The 17,848-nt window shown below is 53.0% G+C and overlaps 1 protein-coding gene across 1 annotated transcript in view; it reads left to right on the plus strand.

Annotated features, from left to right (window-relative positions):
* Positions 1-13,417, plus strand: part of ZNF341 (zinc finger protein 341) — a 17,073-nt gene extending 3,656 nt beyond the window's left edge. The window contains exons 5-15 of the mRNA XM_009284018.1: positions 5-128; positions 1,330-1,525; positions 2,761-2,845; positions 3,904-4,094; positions 5,066-5,259; positions 6,097-6,305; positions 7,770-7,866; positions 9,547-9,679; positions 10,107-10,218; positions 11,024-11,094; positions 12,314-13,417. Of these exons, the coding sequence (XP_009282293.1) occupies positions 5-128; positions 1,330-1,525; positions 2,761-2,845; positions 3,904-4,094; positions 5,066-5,259; positions 6,097-6,305; positions 7,770-7,866; positions 9,547-9,679; positions 10,107-10,218; positions 11,024-11,094; positions 12,314-12,828 (1,927 nt within the window). The 3' untranslated portion in view covers positions 12,829-13,417. The remainder of the gene's footprint in view (positions 1-4; positions 129-1,329; positions 1,526-2,760; positions 2,846-3,903; positions 4,095-5,065; positions 5,260-6,096; positions 6,306-7,769; positions 7,867-9,546; positions 9,680-10,106; positions 10,219-11,023; positions 11,095-12,313) is intronic.
* Positions 13,418-17,848: the final 4,431 nt, after the last annotated feature.

Raw genomic sequence — 17,848 nt, forward strand, 5'->3', positions numbered from 1 at the left:
GGGCTCCGGGGCAGCCCAGCGCCGGCGGCAGTGGGGTGGTCGAAGTGTACAGTGCGCCGGCTCCTATGGCAGCAAACAGCACGGTGGAGATCCAGACGCTGGGGATGCAGCCCTATCCGCCCATGGAGGTAAGGCCAGGGGCTGTCCGCAGGGGCTCTGTCCTCCTGGGCCTCTTCTAACAAGCAAGGCTGCTTGGGAGTCGCCTGGACTGGAAATGCAGAATTAGAGTCTGGGAAGATACGTTAGGTTATTTGACAATGATTATTTCCTCTGGGAGAAGGTACTGAACAGAAGGATGTCGGCAAGATGACAAGAAAAACGGTTAAGAGGATCGGAGGGCTTGGCTGGCACGGGCTTAGGAGACCTGAATGTCTGCTGTGGTTGAGGGATACCTGCAGATGTTGGGAGTGAGAGGGAGCTGAGGTGAGGGGGCTTACCTCCCAGAGGGGTGCAGAGCAGCACCCTGTGCGCTGCAGGCTTAAGTGGAGAGAAAAATTTAATGTAAGTATCTATAAGCAAGCTTGACAAGGCAGTTTCTCTTAAAGAGAGTCACAGGCTGGGGTGGATTTACCGGTGGGTCAGCTTTTCGCAGCCTCCATGTTAGCATTGCCATTCACAACGGAAACTACTGGGTGTAACAGAGGTTTGTCAGCCTTATCTTTGTAGCTGGTATCTGATCTGGAAGTGTCAGTGGTCAGGAATGGACGGGGATGTTGGATACTTAGTGCTCTGTGTTAATTTATCAGGGTGGGCAACAGAAATGCCCTCAAACCATGTCACCCCAGACTGATACCTACCCCTACCTGATACTTTTCTCTAAGCGTCCTTTTCTAATATTGGTGCTGACGTAAACAACTGTGCTTTGCCACCTGGAGTTTTCTTGTGCTTTCCTTCCCTTCTGCAGTCCTGCTGGGGCAGGCAGCAGGGCCTGGAGAGCCCCGCCTTCAGGGGTGGTGTGAACCCACAGGGTCAGCGGTGATCGTTCTGGTAACCTGCTCCAGAGGGATGAGAAACTCTTCTAGGCGTAAGACAGATGAGGGATTAGATGGCTCCTTCATAGTGTTTCTTTGCTGTCCTGTTCCTGGTGTAATAACTCCTGGATACTTTGTGATGTTCAGCGGGAGAGTTTCACACTGTGCAGGGTGTTAGTTTTAGTTAGAGACGCGTTGTTGGACTGGTGAACCAGAAATTCAATCCGGTTTGGCAGGAGGCAGAAAACTCAGCCAGACTAATAGCCTGGTATGGCAAGTGTTGCTGGAGATGGAGGTTACGGCACAGTATGACTCTGTGTAGCAACCCTGTTTCCTCTGATAAATTGCACTCTTGCAGGTACCGAGCCAGTGTGTGGAAAGTCCCGTGTACCCTTCTCCTCCTGTGTACAGCCCTGGGAAGCAGGGGTTCAAGTCCAAGAGCACCAGCACTCCCACACCTTTGACCAGTGCAGGAGGAGGCGGTGTGGTTGGTTTTGATTCCACCTCCGCTGCCAAAAGTCGGCGCTGCAAAAACGAGAGTGGGCTGCAGGAAGGTAAGTGTTCTTGTAGCATTTGCCCTGCACTGACCTGTAGGCCAGTGTGCTTATCCCGTAGTGGACTGTCGAGCCACGGGCTCTCTGGGTGCAGTGGGGTGGCACTGGCTGTGCATGCAGCTCCGGCGGAGGAACATGATGCCCTGCACAAAGCTATCAAGAGCAGGTGAAAGTGTGGACGTGCTTCTTGTCTGTCACCTCTGAGCGCATGTGAAGGGACAGTCACTGTGCTACTGCATGGGCAAGCTTGTGCTAAATCTCTGCAGCTACATGCTTATTGGATCACACCTGAAATGGGGAGATCCTGCAAAGTAAGGTTTTAGAGCTTGGTCCGTTTTAACCCAAGGAAGGCTGCCCAGCTGCAAGGCCAGGGGGCTAGATGTGGCCTGGCCCTGAAGACTCTCTTTTCAAGGGCCCAGCTGACCCGTCCCTGCCGTGTGTTTCAATGCCTATGAAGAAAACACGCCTGTCCCCAGGTGAGGCAGGACAGGGGAATGCCCCATTACAGGATGGAGGAGCGTCAGATCCTCCGCTGGCCCAGCCTGCCCATTGCTGGTGTGATGCAAGCACACCTAGCTGAGTAACAAGGGAGGTCCCAGGCGTGAGGTGGAGGAAAGCCACGTGGCCTTCCTCCCCAGAAAGGTTTGGCCTCTGGAGATACACCCATACAGATGCTAGGGTTTAATGTTATTTGCAGAGGTGTGAATGATCATGTGGGCTGCAGCTCTCAGTCCAGAATTCCCTAGAGCAGCCTACAGTTCTGCTGTTTTCCATTGGTTTATACCTCATCATAGTAGATAGAAAATGAGACTGACTGATCTGCATGGGAGAAATGTGCGTGTACTCTGGCTGATGGCTGACCTTGGTGAGTTCATAGGAGAGAGACAGAACTGGGGCCCTTCCTCTCACTAATCCTGTGTCTTTTCCCAATGCTCAAAATGCCTTTAAAGTAGGTGCTGGAAGGGTCCCTGGAGCGGTTAATGCCTGAAGGGGATGCCCTGCCCCCTCCACTACTAGTCTCCTCAGTACTTCTAGAGTTAGCTCAGGCTACATTAAATATATGTTTGTGCCCATAACCTCTCCCCAGTCTGGCCAGGCAGATCTTGTCCTTTCATAAGCCCTTTATTCTTGGTCCTGAATAGACAGACATGTCTTGGGGCGAGGGCCCTGTGGCGCAGGGGGGGACAGGGCTGTGCCACGTGATCTCATTCCTGTGCATGCTCTTGCTCTTTCAGGCAAACCCAAGTCCCCCAAGCTGAAATGCACTTACTGCGACAAGGCCTTTACCAAGAACTTCGACCTGCAGCAGCACATCAGAAGGTAATGGTGCCACTAGCCCGGACACAGCAGAGTGGCTGGGGTGGAGGTGGGCACAGCCCCACTGAGGGAGTCTGCGCAGTCCGGTAGACCTTGCGTTTGTCATGTACCAGAATCTGTGCTGCACTGGGAGGTGATCCTTCATCCCCCTTCCTCCAGGACAGCTTCTCCTCAGTGGCTGGGGTGAAGGTTGCATCATGGATGTAATCTTCTTGCTGATTATGGGCTGGGACTGGAGACTTGTTTTCCTCACTGATGAGACCTTGAAAGCCAAACCTGTTGTCACCTGGTCACTGGAGCAGCAGCATCTCCACTGCTTGCCTCTGCCCTTTCCTCTTCCTCCTTAGCAAGCTGCAGCCTTTGTGTTTGCTGGTGTTAGCAAACCGTAAGCCAAGCTCCGTGTCTATATAGGGAGCTCTTGTAAGAGAGCTCTTCTCTGGCAGGAGGCAGTTGAAATCTTCAGTTTCCTCCAGCAGAGTCTGCCGGACTCAGGACAGATAAGAAGGAACAAGTGGTGGTTTCGCTCCCCTTCCCGGCCTGGACTCTTCACATGACGTACTCCATGTGTTAAAGTCCACTCTTTCTCCTGCAGCAGAAGGGCAGAGTAGAAAGACCTTTCTGCTGTGAGCAGGGGAAAGCAAATTCAGGGAGATCAGGGGGCTGCAAGCTAGAAGAGACATGGGCAGGGGAGGGAGGGGTGACAGGGAAGAAAACGGTTGTACACCTGAGAAAGTGGTGGGGTCCCCGAGGTCCGTGCGGAAACCCTGACAGCGAATGCCCTGATGTTGCAGAGGTCTTTTCCTCTCCCACTTCTTCCTTTGATCCCTTGTCATCCCAGGTTGCGAGTGTTTTGTCTGTGTGCCAGGCTTGTTTCCCCAGGCCTCTCACAATCCATTTTCTCTAGTTAATCAGGTCTCAAAGCCCTTGTTTGGCTGGTCCAGGTGCTGATCTGCCAGGCAGAGTGCTTAGTGCAGTCCTGCAGCAGCCACCCCACTGCAGTCCATGCCTGGGGGCTGCCTCCTTTCACTGCCGGCTGCTGATATGGTGCCTTCTGCCTTCAGTCACACAGGCGAGAAGCCCTTCCAGTGCATCGTGTGTGGCCGAGCCTTTGCCCAGAAGTCCAACGTGAAGAAGCACATGCAAACCCATAAAGTGTGGCCGCCAGGGCTGGGGTGCACCATCTCCCGCAATTCCATCACGGTGCAGGTCATGGCCTTGAACCCAAACCAGCCAGAGGATGAGGAGAACACAGGTTTGCTGCCTTGGTGATAGCATGTGCTAGGGGCAGAGCAGTGACGTGAGGAGTCTGCACGTCCCTGCACCTCCACATAGGGAGGGAGGGGAGACAGGAGCTGTGTGTGCTGTTTGCATTCCTCCCGTGGGGTTTAGCAGCACACTCTAGAGAAGTGAGTCACATTTGCTAGATTCCTGCTGGCAAGTGCGTCCTTGGGTACCCCCAGCCATGGTGGATTCAGGTGCTGGTGAAGACAGTGGCTCCAAACGCTGTGACGGTATCTGCATGGGGAGAGGATGAGGTGTCTTCCCCCTTCTCCCTCCCTGGCAGGTGCAGCTTTGGTAATGCATGAGCCACGCTTGGCAGCTCTGGTCTACTGGCCGGACAAGCCAGTGGTTTAGCATAGCCCAGTGCTCTGTCTCGTTTGCAATGTGCAAGTCATGCCTGGGCTTGGTCTGGCCCCGGTGGCCAACTGAAAATACTTGAGGCAGAGAAGAGCTCCTTGCTGGCAGAATGTGTCTGGATACTCTTTCAGCTGGTGGCCTCAGTCCCAGTGAGAGGGGAGGGAACAGTGTGACAATGTCATGTCTAGGACAAGGCCCCACTGGAGCTCCTCCATGCAGACATCATGGACTGTGAGCTACTGGCTGGATTTTACCTCCCATCTGCCAGAGATGGGAGTAAATCTGGCTCTGGTTCCCTGGCGGGGGCCTGCCCTGCTGACTACTCTGCAGGGCACAATTAGGTCCCTGGAAAAAGAGAATGGGTCAAGGAGAGGAAGACGGAGTAGTCAGAGCCTTTTATAATCCGCAGACAAAACTACCCTGTTAGAGGGTGAGATTTGTCTGATCTAAAGAATCTGTCTTTGAAAGGAAGGAAGAGCCTGGCCCCAGAGCCAGGCCTGGTGTGTCTTGGCAGCGTGGCACTTGCATAGCAGCTTTCAGAGGCGTCTCATGGCAGGCTGTGACTTTCTCTCTCCCTTTCTCCAGGTTTGACTCAGCCCTCAAGGAACCCCGCACAACCGCCCCAAGACATGAGCCCCTTGGACGAGAACGAGGCGGGCAAACTGGAAGCCAAGCAGGTTGTCTTGATCGATAGCTCTTACCAGTGCCAGTTCTGCCCCAGCAAATTCAACACCTATTTCCAGCTCAAATCGCACATGACACAGCACAAGAATGAGCAGGTAGGGACAGAAGGTGTCCTGTGTCGGTGGCGAGATTGGGACGGGCTTCATATAGTGCACCGGCTCCCAGGGTCTGTCCTGAGCCTCTTGCTCTGTAAAGCTGCCAGCGCTTCGCATGCAGCTCGGCTCTCTGCATGTCTGGGTTGCAGCTGTGTGGTCTGGGTGGCTTTGAAAAGCTCCACTGCCTCCACCCTGCTGCTGAGAAGTCAGCCAACTAGGTTTGGGTGGCTAGAGAAGAAGCAAAGAACCGAAGTCCAAAGTTTTCAGTGTAGGTGGCAGCTCTCAGGTTGTGGGACAGTCACTGCTGGGGTGTTGTGGTCTCACCCACTCGAGTGGTTTCAGGCGCTCACACCAACACCCCTTTCTCCCACCTTGCTTCCTTAGGGGAGTGCCCTGACAATCTGCGTTTGCAGAACGTTCAACTCCCAGCGGGTTCTGCTGTTGTCTTCACCTGGAGCTGTCAGCCACATTTTGATGCTGAGCTGCTCTGCACTGTTCTTTAAAGACCCTTCCTCTGAGTAATGCAGCAGAGGAAGGGGATGTTTTACCACTACATTGTGTCCTGCTGCAGTGCAGGGCAGGGTTTCACTGCTGTGCCCTGGCTGAGCGCTAATGTGGCTGTGGGCATGGTGGGATGCTCTGGGAGCCACAGTGCTGCTTTGTTCATAACATCAGCTCAGCTGTTCTCCAGCACAGGGGGTCAAGGGGCAGCGGTCCCTTTCTGTAAATGACCCAGTGGCAACGATTTCCAAAAAGGAAGGCCATTCTGTTGGCGGAGGATTTTCCCTGTTTGTTTCCATGGTGTGCCATTCCAGTCGCTCTCCCTTCTTCTCCCAGGTATACAAGTGTGTGGTGAAGACCTGCGCTCAGACCTTCCAGAAGCTGGAGTCCTTCCTTGAGCACATCAAGAGCCACCAAGAGGAGCTGAGTTATCGCTGCCACCTCTGCAGCAAGGACTTCCCCTCCCTGTATGAGCTGGGCGTCCACCAGTACTCCCACAGCCTGCTGCCCCAGCACAGCCCCAAGAAGGACGTGGCCGTGTACAAGTACAGTAGCAATCGGTGCTCACAAGGCTTGTAGGAGTGAGTGGGTGCAGAGCGTGTTTGGCTGAGAGCGGTGGGGACATTAGAGGGAAGAGGGGGCTGTGTGTTCAGCGGCTGCGGTTCTCTTGGGCACCCAAGTTGCAAATGGGGGGCCCCTCCACTGGGCTGCTAGGGCGAAGCACTTTGAATGCAAGGAACCTTTCAGAAGGACAGTGGAAGGTGGGATCAGTTACATGGGAAGATCCCATCACCGCAAGTCCTCTTACCACCAGTCGAGTGAGATGGGCACAGCTGAACCTGCACTGGGCTGGATCAGAGACCCAGGGAAGCCGCTTCCCAGCCTGTTTTCTGTGATTCTCTAAACACCTGCAGCAAAGGGAGTGCAGGTTGTAGAAGCTGTGCCCAGAAAAAATGAGTTATTTCTCCTATCCCTTTGCTGCGAAGGGGTCTATTACCTGGGAAAGCCTTTCTACTAGCGTAGAGGGAGAGGGTGAGGAGTTCCACAAAGAGCTCTCTGGAGCTTTTGAAATGCCTGTAGAGACATACAGGAAGAGTAGGAAGCCCAGAGGATACTGAAGTCACCTAGGAGCTTCATGGAATAAATATCTGCTACTTCCTGCATAGACCATAATTTCTCGTTATCCTTGTGCTGTGGGGATATCCTACAGCTGTATCCTACAGCTTGCCAGTGGGGATCTTTGAGATCAGAGCCCTGCTTATGTTTGAGGAGGGTCTAGTCTGATCTAAGGAAAAGGGGTTTCACAGCAGATAGAGGGTGTGAGTGCCTCTGTATTCATTGTGGATGATGCATGTCCCCATTGCCCATTATCAGTCAGCTTTGGCAGAGGTCTCTGACAGAAATGCTGCCAGGATGTGTGAGAACAGGGGAGTTTAGGTGGAGAGGGCCCAGGTGGTTTCGCAGAGGTGGCAGCATGAGCTGAAGCTTTGTTAGATGCCAGAGACCCCACGTGGGAGCATGTCGCCTTGTGGCTGCCCCAGCCATGGGTAATGCTGCTGTGCTGTGACCCTACTCTCAGCTCCTTCACTGGGAGCTGCTGTCTTCATGCAATGAAGATGGAAGGAGGTGTTTTAAGTAAGGTGAAGCCTTTACTTAAGGCTTGTCTCCATGAGGAAGCAATGTGGAATATGAGCATGGGTCCCTGGGTGCTCCCATGGGTGTCTGTGTGGAAGAGCACTAGCAATTTAAAAGCTTCTCCACCCAGTTTCCGAGCATCTCCCCCTCGTGAAGGATGCTAAGTGTGAGTGTGATCTGGCCATGTGGGTTGCTGAGGTTTCAGAGCACCTGGGTGATGGTGTTATTGTCTGTACCAAACCGACCCTACCAAAAATCAGCCTGGAAGGTGGCTGGTGAATGGGCTGGGCAGCCCTGCCTGGGGTCTGCCTGCGGTGTGGGGTTTGCTGGCGGCAGCCTCGTTCACAGGCTCTGTCCTTTCTCTCCGCATTCAGATGTGTGAAGTGTGTAAATAAGTACTCCACCCCGGAAGCCCTGGAGCACCATCTGCAGACAGCAACGCACAACTTTCCCTGCCCTCACTGCCAGAAGGTGGGTGGGTGACCGCTGCCTGAGCCGGTCCTGGACATGTAGCTAGGGCTCTGAGGGGGACGGGAACCCTCGGCTCCCTTTCCTCTCCCTTCCTACCTCAGTACGGACTGGCAGGCTCGCGAAGTGCTTTTCAGAGAGACAGAGGTGATTGCACCCCTGGCCTGCAGCTCTCTGGCCTCTCACGCAGAGCACGTTCCTCCCCGCAGTGCTGGCTTTTCTCCTGGGTCCCATCTGCTGAACAGAATTTGTCAGGGGAACTCCCTTATTCCCACGACAGCACAGGACTGCACACTCTGGGCTGCTGTCCTTATTTCTTAAAAGCAAGTGTGCCAGGAGGAGCGAGGCTGGTTTTGGGAAGTCTTAGAGTGGCGGTAGTGCCTTTGCCCCGCCGTGCCTGGCTACCTATGGTTGGGCATGAAAAGCCCTAGCTCCTGGGGGAGCTCGTACACCTCCATTGCTGTCCTCATCTCCTGTCGCAACAGAAGTCTCTGGGTTCCCCCTCGTTCCCCTCTTTTATGCTCTGTGTCCTTGGCAAAGAGAAACCTGTCTGAGTGATGTGACTGGGACTGGAACGATGCCCGGGTAGGTTTTGGCTGGAAATTCTCTCTTCAGCACAGCCCCTGAGGGGGTTTGAGGGGCAGAATTTTGTGGGATTTGAATTCTAATAAATTATTTTTTGAAATCCAGACTAAAATTTGGACCCTTGCTCCTCTGTTTATAGCAAAGGAAATGAAAATCCTGCAGTGGGGGCAGGGACAATCTCAAAGGAGTGACCACTCTGTACTGAGGTAGCTCAGGAAGGGGAAACGCACTCCTGCCATGGTTAGTAACCCGTCTTTCTTTACCTGTCTTCCCTCCGCTTCCCCCGCCAGGTGACAGATGCCCTTCTGAGCCTGGGTGGGACTTTCAGCATGCAGCATAGGGGTTGGAAAGCCCATTATCTGCAGCAGTATTTTTTACTTCTGTTTATATTCTTACGAATATTGCTGTTTTCTGGAGATGCGAGAGCATAGTCTTGGGTACCAGAACTCCTGGCTCTCCTGTGCTCTCCTCAGGTGTGTGCTTGCAGCATCCTCATTGGGAATTCACTTAGCTTGGGTATTTCCAGTATCCCCGTTAGCCAAAGGAACCATTCATACTGGCTTTATAAAGACCATGAATGAGAGCCTTTGGAACAGGTGATTGGGAAGCACAAACTGAAGTTAACACTGCGGAAGGTAGTAACTACTGGGGGTCCTTGCCCAGCCCGTCCTGCTGCTGGTTCTGGTGGGAGACTGGGTGTCCATCTGGGGTGCTGATCCTCAGCAGTCTGGTGTTGCAAAACTTAGCAGCAAGGTTTCAGCTTACGTGTTTCTTAAGGATAAGAAGGTGGTGGTATATTTTTTTTTTTTTTTTAAAGCTCTATCTGTATTTTTCCTTGTTGCAAAACTTAGCAGCAAGGTTTCAGCTTACGTGTTTCTTAAGGATAAGAAGGTGGTGGTATATTTTTTTTTTTTTTTAAAGCTCTATCTGTATTTTCCTTATGGAAACAAAAGGTTTCCTCAGTGCGTCCTTTCCAAGAAAGCAGTCACCATGAGCTTCTTATGCTTTCTACACAGGCCACACCTCCAAAACCCGTGCAGGCTCAGTGATGTCCCTTGTGTGCTGCTGGCTCTTAGCCTTGGTTTTATGTGTTAACAGGTGTTCCCCTGCGAGAGGTACCTGCGCCGCCACATCCCCACGCATGGTGGGGGCAGCAAGTTCAAGTGCCAGATCTGCAAGAAGTTCTTTCGCCGGGAGCACTACCTCAAGCTGCACGCCCACATCCACTCGGGTACGGGCTCCCCCGGCACCACAGTGCTCACTCTCTGTATCACAGTCCTTGCTGCACGCTGTAATGCCCTGGCTATTTTCCTGATAACCAGAGTAAGAGGGTTGAGTGTATGAGTCATTTGTAGTAACGTTGGGTTCAAGAAATGTATGGTTTTGGTTCAGCCTCATGCCCAGTACTGCACCAGTTAGAAGTGGGACACAGAGGTGGCTTCCCCCCTGCCCGCGGTTGCAGAAGCTAAGGAAGCTGGCCCTGGAGATCAGGAGCAGCGTGCAGTGTGGATTGTATCCATCAGGCAGGGTAGGGAAGCTTGGGAAAGTTTATAGAGAAGCAGAGAGTGGCACTGCTGCCAGAGCGAATCCTGTACGTGACTAGAGCAGCCCTGTGTGACTGGACTCTCCCTGACTCTTGGTCTCTTTTTTTTATCCAGGTGAAAAGCCCTTTAAATGCTCAGTGTGTGATGCGGCCTTCAATCGGAAAGACAAACTCAAGCGACATATGCTGATCCATGAGCCTTTTAAGAAATATAAATGTCCCTTCTCGTACGTAGCATGTCCCCATCATGGGGGCATGTCTTAATGGGGTTGGGATGGGGTTTGGGAAGGAAGGAGTTTCTCTTGTAGGTATCCTAGGGTGCATGTGTGGCATCTGCCAGTCCACTACTTCTTGGGAAGGCAGGAATGCTGTCTGCTGTTGAACTGGGAACGCAGAAGTCCCAGTTCCTGTCACGTGAGGCCACATAATTTCATCCCAGTTCATCACGCCTGTAAAATAATGCCTGCCTTCATGGGATGCTTGGGGGATTACACCTGAGGAGCACTGGGGAAGAAAAGGAGTATTATTTGAGCACAAAGCACAAGGTTGCCTGAATGATGGGCTCTCCCCGACTGCCATGTCTTGAAAAGTGCGTGGCAACATAGGAGTTAATGTACAAGCCAAAGAACCCCAGGTTTAGAAGGTGCATCCCCAAATCCATGGCACAGCCGTGGGCCTTCTGAGATAACCAATACTGACTGACTTCTCCCTGCTCCAACCACCTTGTAGCTCCTTCCGAAATACTTCCGTCTATAGGCGAGATCTTGAACCTGCTGCTTTTAGGAGCATTCGTAGTGAGACACAGGCCACGTGTAGTCTAGCAGAAGCCACGTGTCCCCGTAGCAGCCTGTTCTATTTCTCGCCCCTCTCCAGAAGGGCTGAAATAGTGGCGCTCCTACTGGGACTGCACCCAGGAACCCATCTGGGTGCTGCTAAGGAGAAGGGTTGTGGATCTCTTTATGATCCAGGATCTGTTTATACGTCGGTCCTCAGTTGAGTCATGCTGCTCACCAGCATTTGTTGTTGTTACAGAAGCCACACGGGCTGCAATAAAGAGTTCAACAGGCCTGACAAGCTGAAGGCTCACATACTGTCCCATTCAGGTAAGTGCAGCTCTGCCCGTGCTGCCAGCGGTTGGGAACGAAGCGGCTGGGATTCACTGTGGTGCTGCAGGAGGATGTTACAGAAGGAGTAAGCTTGAGAAACGAGATAGCAAACCGTGAAAGTGCTTCTGCTTTATACCCCCAGAAGCGCAGGATGTTCCTTACAGGTGCTTTCCCTGCAGTGTCCCTCCGCCCACCGCTCAGCTAACACAGCTACTCTGTACTTCTCTGTGGGAGAATTTTCCACTGCGTGTAGTACAGTGTTTCCCAGATATAGGCCTAAATTCTTAATATAATTTATTAGCTTTAGATTTTTTTTTAACCTCTGTTGCTGTAGGCCTGTTTAAGTGAGCTTGCATTTGAGAGCTGTGTCTAAGCTTTGGGCTGTTTTCTAAGGCAATATAAATCTGTAGGCAGGGCCTGCTGGCGAGGCTCAGAAGCAGAGCTGGATTACTCGGTGTGTTTGCTATCAAATGAATATCCAGAGTGCTCTGTCCACTCCTCCCCAATACCATCTCACATTCAAAACTCTTGGGGTTTGATTCCCTTCTCTCTGTGTTCCAAAAATGATGCTCCCATTCCTAATAAAGACAAATAATTTATTCCCATGCCCTAGGGAGCGTTCTGACTTTTGTCTTTTGGGGTAAAACTGAAAGTCTTGTGCCTGTCACATCCAAAGCCCTCCACTCCAAAGAGTGCGATCAGATGGGACTGTGCTGACAGTGCAATGCATGGTTTGTTTCAGACTTTACATTCCCATACTTGGGAGGAAAAAAAAAAGTGAAAAAATTTTTTACTACCAAATACACTTGAAAAAAATCAAAGTTTAAGACTGTTTTGCATTTTTAGCACAATTACCTGACATTTTTTTCTAGTGATATTTTAATCCTCTTATTTGAGGCAAGAACTATTGTTTTAGCCCTTCCTAAACACAGACATTCGAGGTGTAGCCACTCACCCTTTTCTGACTGCAAATTTGCCTGGCACAATGTCTCCTCAGGCCATGGCGTTTTTGGTTTGTTTTAATTAGCAAGCTGAAAAAGAGTAGGGCTTCCTGGGTGAGGAGGTGGCTGTTTCAAGCTTTTATCAGGGAACATCTCCTCGGAAGAGGGGATGAAGCTGTGATGCGCTCCCTCGGTGCGGTGCAGATTTTCCTGAAGACCTGCATTCGGATGCAGGGTCTCTAACTGAGCTCTCTCTCCTCCAATGCTCTGTGCAGGGATGAAGATACACAAGTGCCAGTACTGTAACAAGTCCTTCAGCCGACGAGCCCACATGATAGAGCATCAGCGCTCGCACACCGGTAACTACAAATACCGCTGCCCCACCTGCAGCAAAGGCTTCACACGCCACAAGTACATGAAGGACCACAAGTGCCGGCTGGGCTCACCCAAGGACAAAGACCTGCAGCTCAGGAAGCCCCAGAAGAAGCGGGTGGCACGGGGGCGCAAGGCGGGCCTTTCCCTCCCCAACCAGCTGGGTCTGGCAGAGCTGAAGGATGGTGCTGCTGGGGAAAGCCCCCCCGAAGGTGGCCCTAACAAAGAACCGTTCCAGGAGTCGGACGCAGTCCTGTCCATCGTGGTTGGTGGGTCAGGAGCTGCTGACTCGGACCTTGTCGTTCCTGGGCAGCCCAACAGCATCGCATCCAATTTGGCCCTGGCAGAACTGCAGACTGCCTCGGACGGCCCCTGCACCATGCTGGCTGTCCCTGTTTACATCCAGACGACAGAGTGATAATGTGTAAGAGCCACTGTGTGGCTGAGGGCTGCTGCTGGGGCTGTCAGACTCGGTGCTAAATTTTATCCCAGTGAAAGAGACCAAAGCTCTTGTGGGGAGGTAGGTGGATATGGGAGAGAATGGCTTTCATCTCCACTTGTTCTTCCCATCCTTGGGCAGAGGACTGCTTGGAAGCCACCGACGGCTACAAGGCACTGAAGAGAATGGCTCCATTATTTCTTGTCCCTCTGCATCCCTGGCCAGCCTAGGGCAAGAACGACTAAGATCCCTGAATCAGGGTAAGAAGAAGGAGCATGCAAACTTGCAACAAACAGAGCTGCTGAAATCAGGTGGCTTTGCAAATCACAGCCTGTCCCATCTGTGGTTTTTCTGGCCTAAAAGCTGTATTGCCCAGTATTTGGGTGGCCTTTCCGAGAGCAAACAATTGATCCTTCCTAGTGGAAGCAAGTTCATCCTGAGATCCTTTGGGAACACTGTTCAGAAATACCCTGATAGACTTATCTCTGGTATCTTTCTCCTCTCTGTCTCTATCAGTAGAAAGATCACCTTGTCTGTACTACATGTGTTATAAACACCATGGACCTCATGTGCTGTGTGGAGTCGATGGGTAGGAGCACGCGCGTGTGTTGGCTCTTCTCTCTGGCTGGTATTCTCTCCACAGTGTTTGTTCTTCTCGTGGTTTTTCTCCGTATCCAAGGATCTCCAAGTGCCTTAGACATCAATGAGTCAATCCTTGTGGCAGTTAAACATGACACCTTCAGTGTACAGCAGGGGAGACTAAGGCCTGGGTGAAGTGACCTGTCCAGGGTCACGCAGGAAACCTGTGATGCATCCATGAGCCGGTTTTCTGGCATCGGCTCTGGACTAGGTGCTGCGGGATACTTCTGTGCACTTCTCCGTCAGCTGCTTCCCAGCCTGCGCGTTCCCTTAGCTCAGTTCTGTGGGCCAGCTGTTAGTCGTTTCAGCGGGGTCACTGGCAGGTGGGGAGTCCGTGTGGTTGGGTAACAAGAAAGTCCGGTGTGACTGGGACAATTTCTCTTGTCCGCTTGGCTTCTCCTCTCTGATTTCCCAAGTAGGAGTCCCAAAGCCAGCACAGGAGCACCAAACCCAGGAACTGAACATTACCATTGTGCAATGTTGGTAAAGGAGGTTGCTCGGCTCTCCTGTGCTCTCTTCCCGCTCCCTGTGTAGGCCAGCCAAGCTGAGCTTTCCCTAGTAAATTTGTGTGGTGAGCTGCTAAGTTGTCTGTAGATGCAAAATGCTGCGTTTCCAGCCTGTTTCTCCGGGGGTGGTGCAGAGCAGAGCACGGGTTCAGTCAGTCCTGGGTGCCGAAACTCTGGCTGCGGAGTCCCTCTGCAGCCTTGCCGTCCGGGAAACGGTGGGTGTTCCTGGCTGCTGGAGCAGTCAGCCCAGCGTTACTGGTCTGACCGGCCTGAGCCTGATGCCTGCCTGCAACCTGCCTGAGCTCCAGCCCGTCGTTTGACCTCAAGGTGCTCTTCTGTCTCCTTGCAGTGTTTTTTGCTCAAATCTTAAAAATAGCAGCTTGCAGAGAGAACATGCTGGTGCTGTGACGGGCATCTCCTCCTGGCGGCATGTGCTCCCAGAGTGCACCCCATCTAATGATGGGTTACACTGTCACCCCTGGAAGACTGTCACACAGTTCCTGTCAGGTTAGGTCCCGCCAGCCGTTCGCTTTGCTCGCTCACTTTCCTAACTCACTTTTTGCCCGTTTGACTTTTTTGTGATGCTTCTGTACCTGCTGCTGTTGGTGGGCGTTAGGAAATGGAGCACAGGGCTTACAAGGGGAGGCTGGGAGAAGGGGGGTTGTTCAGGCTTTAGAAGAGGTTAGGGAGAGGTCTTGCTGCCGCCTACAGCTGCCTCACAGGCGGGGGTGGAGAAGGTGGAGCCAGACTCTTCAGAGGTGCGCAGGGATGGGACCAGAGGCAACAGGGACATGTTGGAACACGGCGACTTCTGACTCGATACAAAGAAAAGAAATTTCTACCAAGAGGGTGGTCAAAGGAGGGAGGCCGCAGACAGGCCCTGAGATCTCAGTACCCGCTGATACTCCAAATTCGACAGAGCGTCCTGTTCTGAGTGGACGTGCTTGGGAGGCGGTGGCTGGGCCGGAGACCTCCAGACGGCCCTTCCTACTTACGTGTTTCTGTGCTTCCCTGCACGGAAGGACAGAAAGGACTCTGTCCTTGTCTGCTTTGAAGGAGAGTTTATTTGCCCACAATTTTTGTTTTAAATACTTAGCTCTCCCAGGACGGGGACAGTATCAGGAAATAGTTTGCTAAATATACTTTTCGTATTTTCCTCCCCTCTGCACCCACACCGTACGGTGTCATTATGTGGTCTCTGGCGCTTGCTGCGGCGCTGCAGTCGTGTCTATTTTGAGACGATGGTATGTGGGTGCAGCACTCCTTCAGCTCGGAGGCACCATCTGGAGGCCTGGCCCTTCCTTTCGGGCCCCTGCTTTCCACCAGCCCCGCGCACAGGCCAGCTGGTCTAAATGAGATGCTGGAGGCTGGTTTCCACTGACTAGGCTGAGCGTAATTCAAGGAGCGGAAGCAGAGCCACAAAACAGCCTCGTATGTGACTGGGGGGGCTGAAAGGTGCCGCGCTGTTTGCTTGATATGCATTTGCACGCGTGGTGGTGGTGAACCGAAACAAGTTTTATCAAGTTTTATCTCGAGCATAACGATTGTCATCTTAGAGTAAACCTCAGAGCCATTACGTGCAAGATAACGTAGCAGAGGTCCCTGATCAGGAGAGAGGCCGGCCTGGCTGGTTGTGCAGCTCTTGCCTTTGGAAGCTCTGTGGATGCGAGTCCTACGCGTGTCTGATGGATGCTGCAGCCCCAGGGGGACTGGCAGAGGAAAGGATGGGCGACTGCCTGCAAGTGTGGTGGCCCCTGTCCCCCGCTTCCCAGCTGGGCCGGCTGCGGGCCCAGCAGGTCCTGGCAGCCCCTGCAGAGCTGGGTAGGTGCTCCCGGAGCCTCACTGCCCTTTTTGTGGAAAGGAAAAAAAAAAAAGGCAGTTATTTAAAACAACAAACCCCCCCCCCTTCCTCTGTAGCCATACTGCCTGCAGATGACATTTTGCCATGGAAGGCAATGTCATGGGAAAGAGAATTGAATTAGAAGACTAAATGCTACCACTGAGACGTCGCGAGTTACGTGCGGTCCTCGGTACCATTCAGTACACGGGGACCAGTTGTGCAGGGAAGGTGCCTCATCACAGCAGGCCACAAACTTCAGAAACTTTTCTATTTCCTGCTGGCCAAAAGGGAAGAATCCTACCCAGAATTTTACCCCATTTCTGTTTCTCTAGTGAGCGCCTGCCCACTGTTTAGCTGCAGCGTGGGCCGAGGCGGATCTAAGATGCTCAGGGCACCGATTTTGTCCCAGCACCGGTTCCATCCCACGTCCTGGGTACAATCGTTTTCTTTACAAAACCAGTCAGAAGCATCTTGGCATTTTTGGAAGTTCCCTGGAGTACCCCAGGGCCAGAACCATCCCCTGGGAGAACCGCAGCCGATACTGGAGCCATCCCCTGGGAGAACCGCAGCCGATACTGGATCAGAACAAAGGTCCGTGGTGCTCGGCCTCCACTTCTGACAGCAGGGGCTTACGTGAGAGTAAGACAAGGGCAGGTAGAAGCTCTGCTTCCCCTGGTACTCTTCCAGCCTCAGATGTTGTCAGCTGGGGGGGGCTTTCCTGCCCTGGGAGTGGTTTCTATAAGCCTCCGTGGATTTTTCTTGTGTATTTTTTTTGTCTTTCTTCCGTATCTGCCATTACAACGTTAACAAGGTGGAGTGAGGCAGGATCCATTACACAGCTTCGCTGCTGAACTCCCACCTTGTACGTAAGGAGGCCGTCTTTAATTGTACTAGCCGGTGCCGTGCCTTTTCCCACTTGCTGAGGGCGTGAAAAGGCTCTCTTGCCCAACAGGCAGTTGTTTGGGTCATTTTTCCTCTTTGCCATTTGGTGTGTATATCCCGGCCTGGTTTACAGAGCACTAACTAGTCCAACCCTGCTCAAAAGCAATGATTAATTTTCTTGGGTGATTTCCAGTGGTAAACACTACTATTGCCCTAGTCTGTTATTAATTAACTTGTTTTCACACCACCACTGTGAGTGGAGAGGGGGGTGTTTTATTACTTTTGCAGATGTAAGAGGCCAAGCACAAAGAAACGAAAGTCAAAAGTATCCAGTAAAGGTTGTTACCAGGCTGAGGCAATTAAGGCTTTATTTTTTCATTGGACTTTCGACTCTGTACGTAGGTACTGTGGTCATACAGCATGGAACTCTGCCCATACCGCCGCCACAAATCAGAACGCGTGACTCAAGCGTCCAGGAAAGAAGGAGCTCACAGCTAGTCACCACCGACGGAGCAACCGTGGCTCCGGATTTAAATACTCGATTTTGGGAAGTTGGCAAGTTGAGAAAGGGAAGTTTAAAACCCCCAAATTTCACCACACGTTACCTCGGCACCTTAGCGGGCTGCGCACGAGCGGCAGAATTTGAGGGACACATTAAGGGTCGTAATTACGTGTGCCGTTACGTGCCGCGTGGACTAGCACCAGAGGAGGCGGCGACTTCCCGGGACTGGCACCCAGACCCGCTCACGGCGGGGACAGGAGGCTCCGTTCCCAGCTCTGGCGGCGCGACGGCTGGAGGGGCCGTCACCGGCTCCCGCGTTACGTTCTTCAGCCGCGGCCCGGCGTGCGGTTCCAGCCCCGCCCTCCCCGGCCGTTCACGCTCCTTCCGCCCTTCCCCGCCAGACCCAGCACGGCGACTTCCCGGGACTGGCACCCAGACCCGCTCACGGCGGGGACAGGAGGCTCCGTTCCCAGCTCTGGCGGCGCGACGGCTGGAGGGGCCGTCACCGGCTCCCGCGTTACGTTCTTCAGCCGCGGCCCGGCGTGCGGTTCCAGCCCCGCCCTCCCCGGCCGTTCACGCTCCTTCCGCCCTTCCCCGCCAGACCCAGCAGGCGCGAAGCCCCCGTCCCGT

This window comes from Aptenodytes forsteri, unplaced genomic scaffold (assembly GCF_000699145.1).
Source record: "Aptenodytes forsteri isolate BGI_AS27 unplaced genomic scaffold, ASM69914v1 Scaffold295, whole genome shotgun sequence".
Lineage (NCBI taxonomy): Eukaryota > Metazoa > Chordata > Aves > Sphenisciformes > Spheniscidae > Aptenodytes > Aptenodytes forsteri.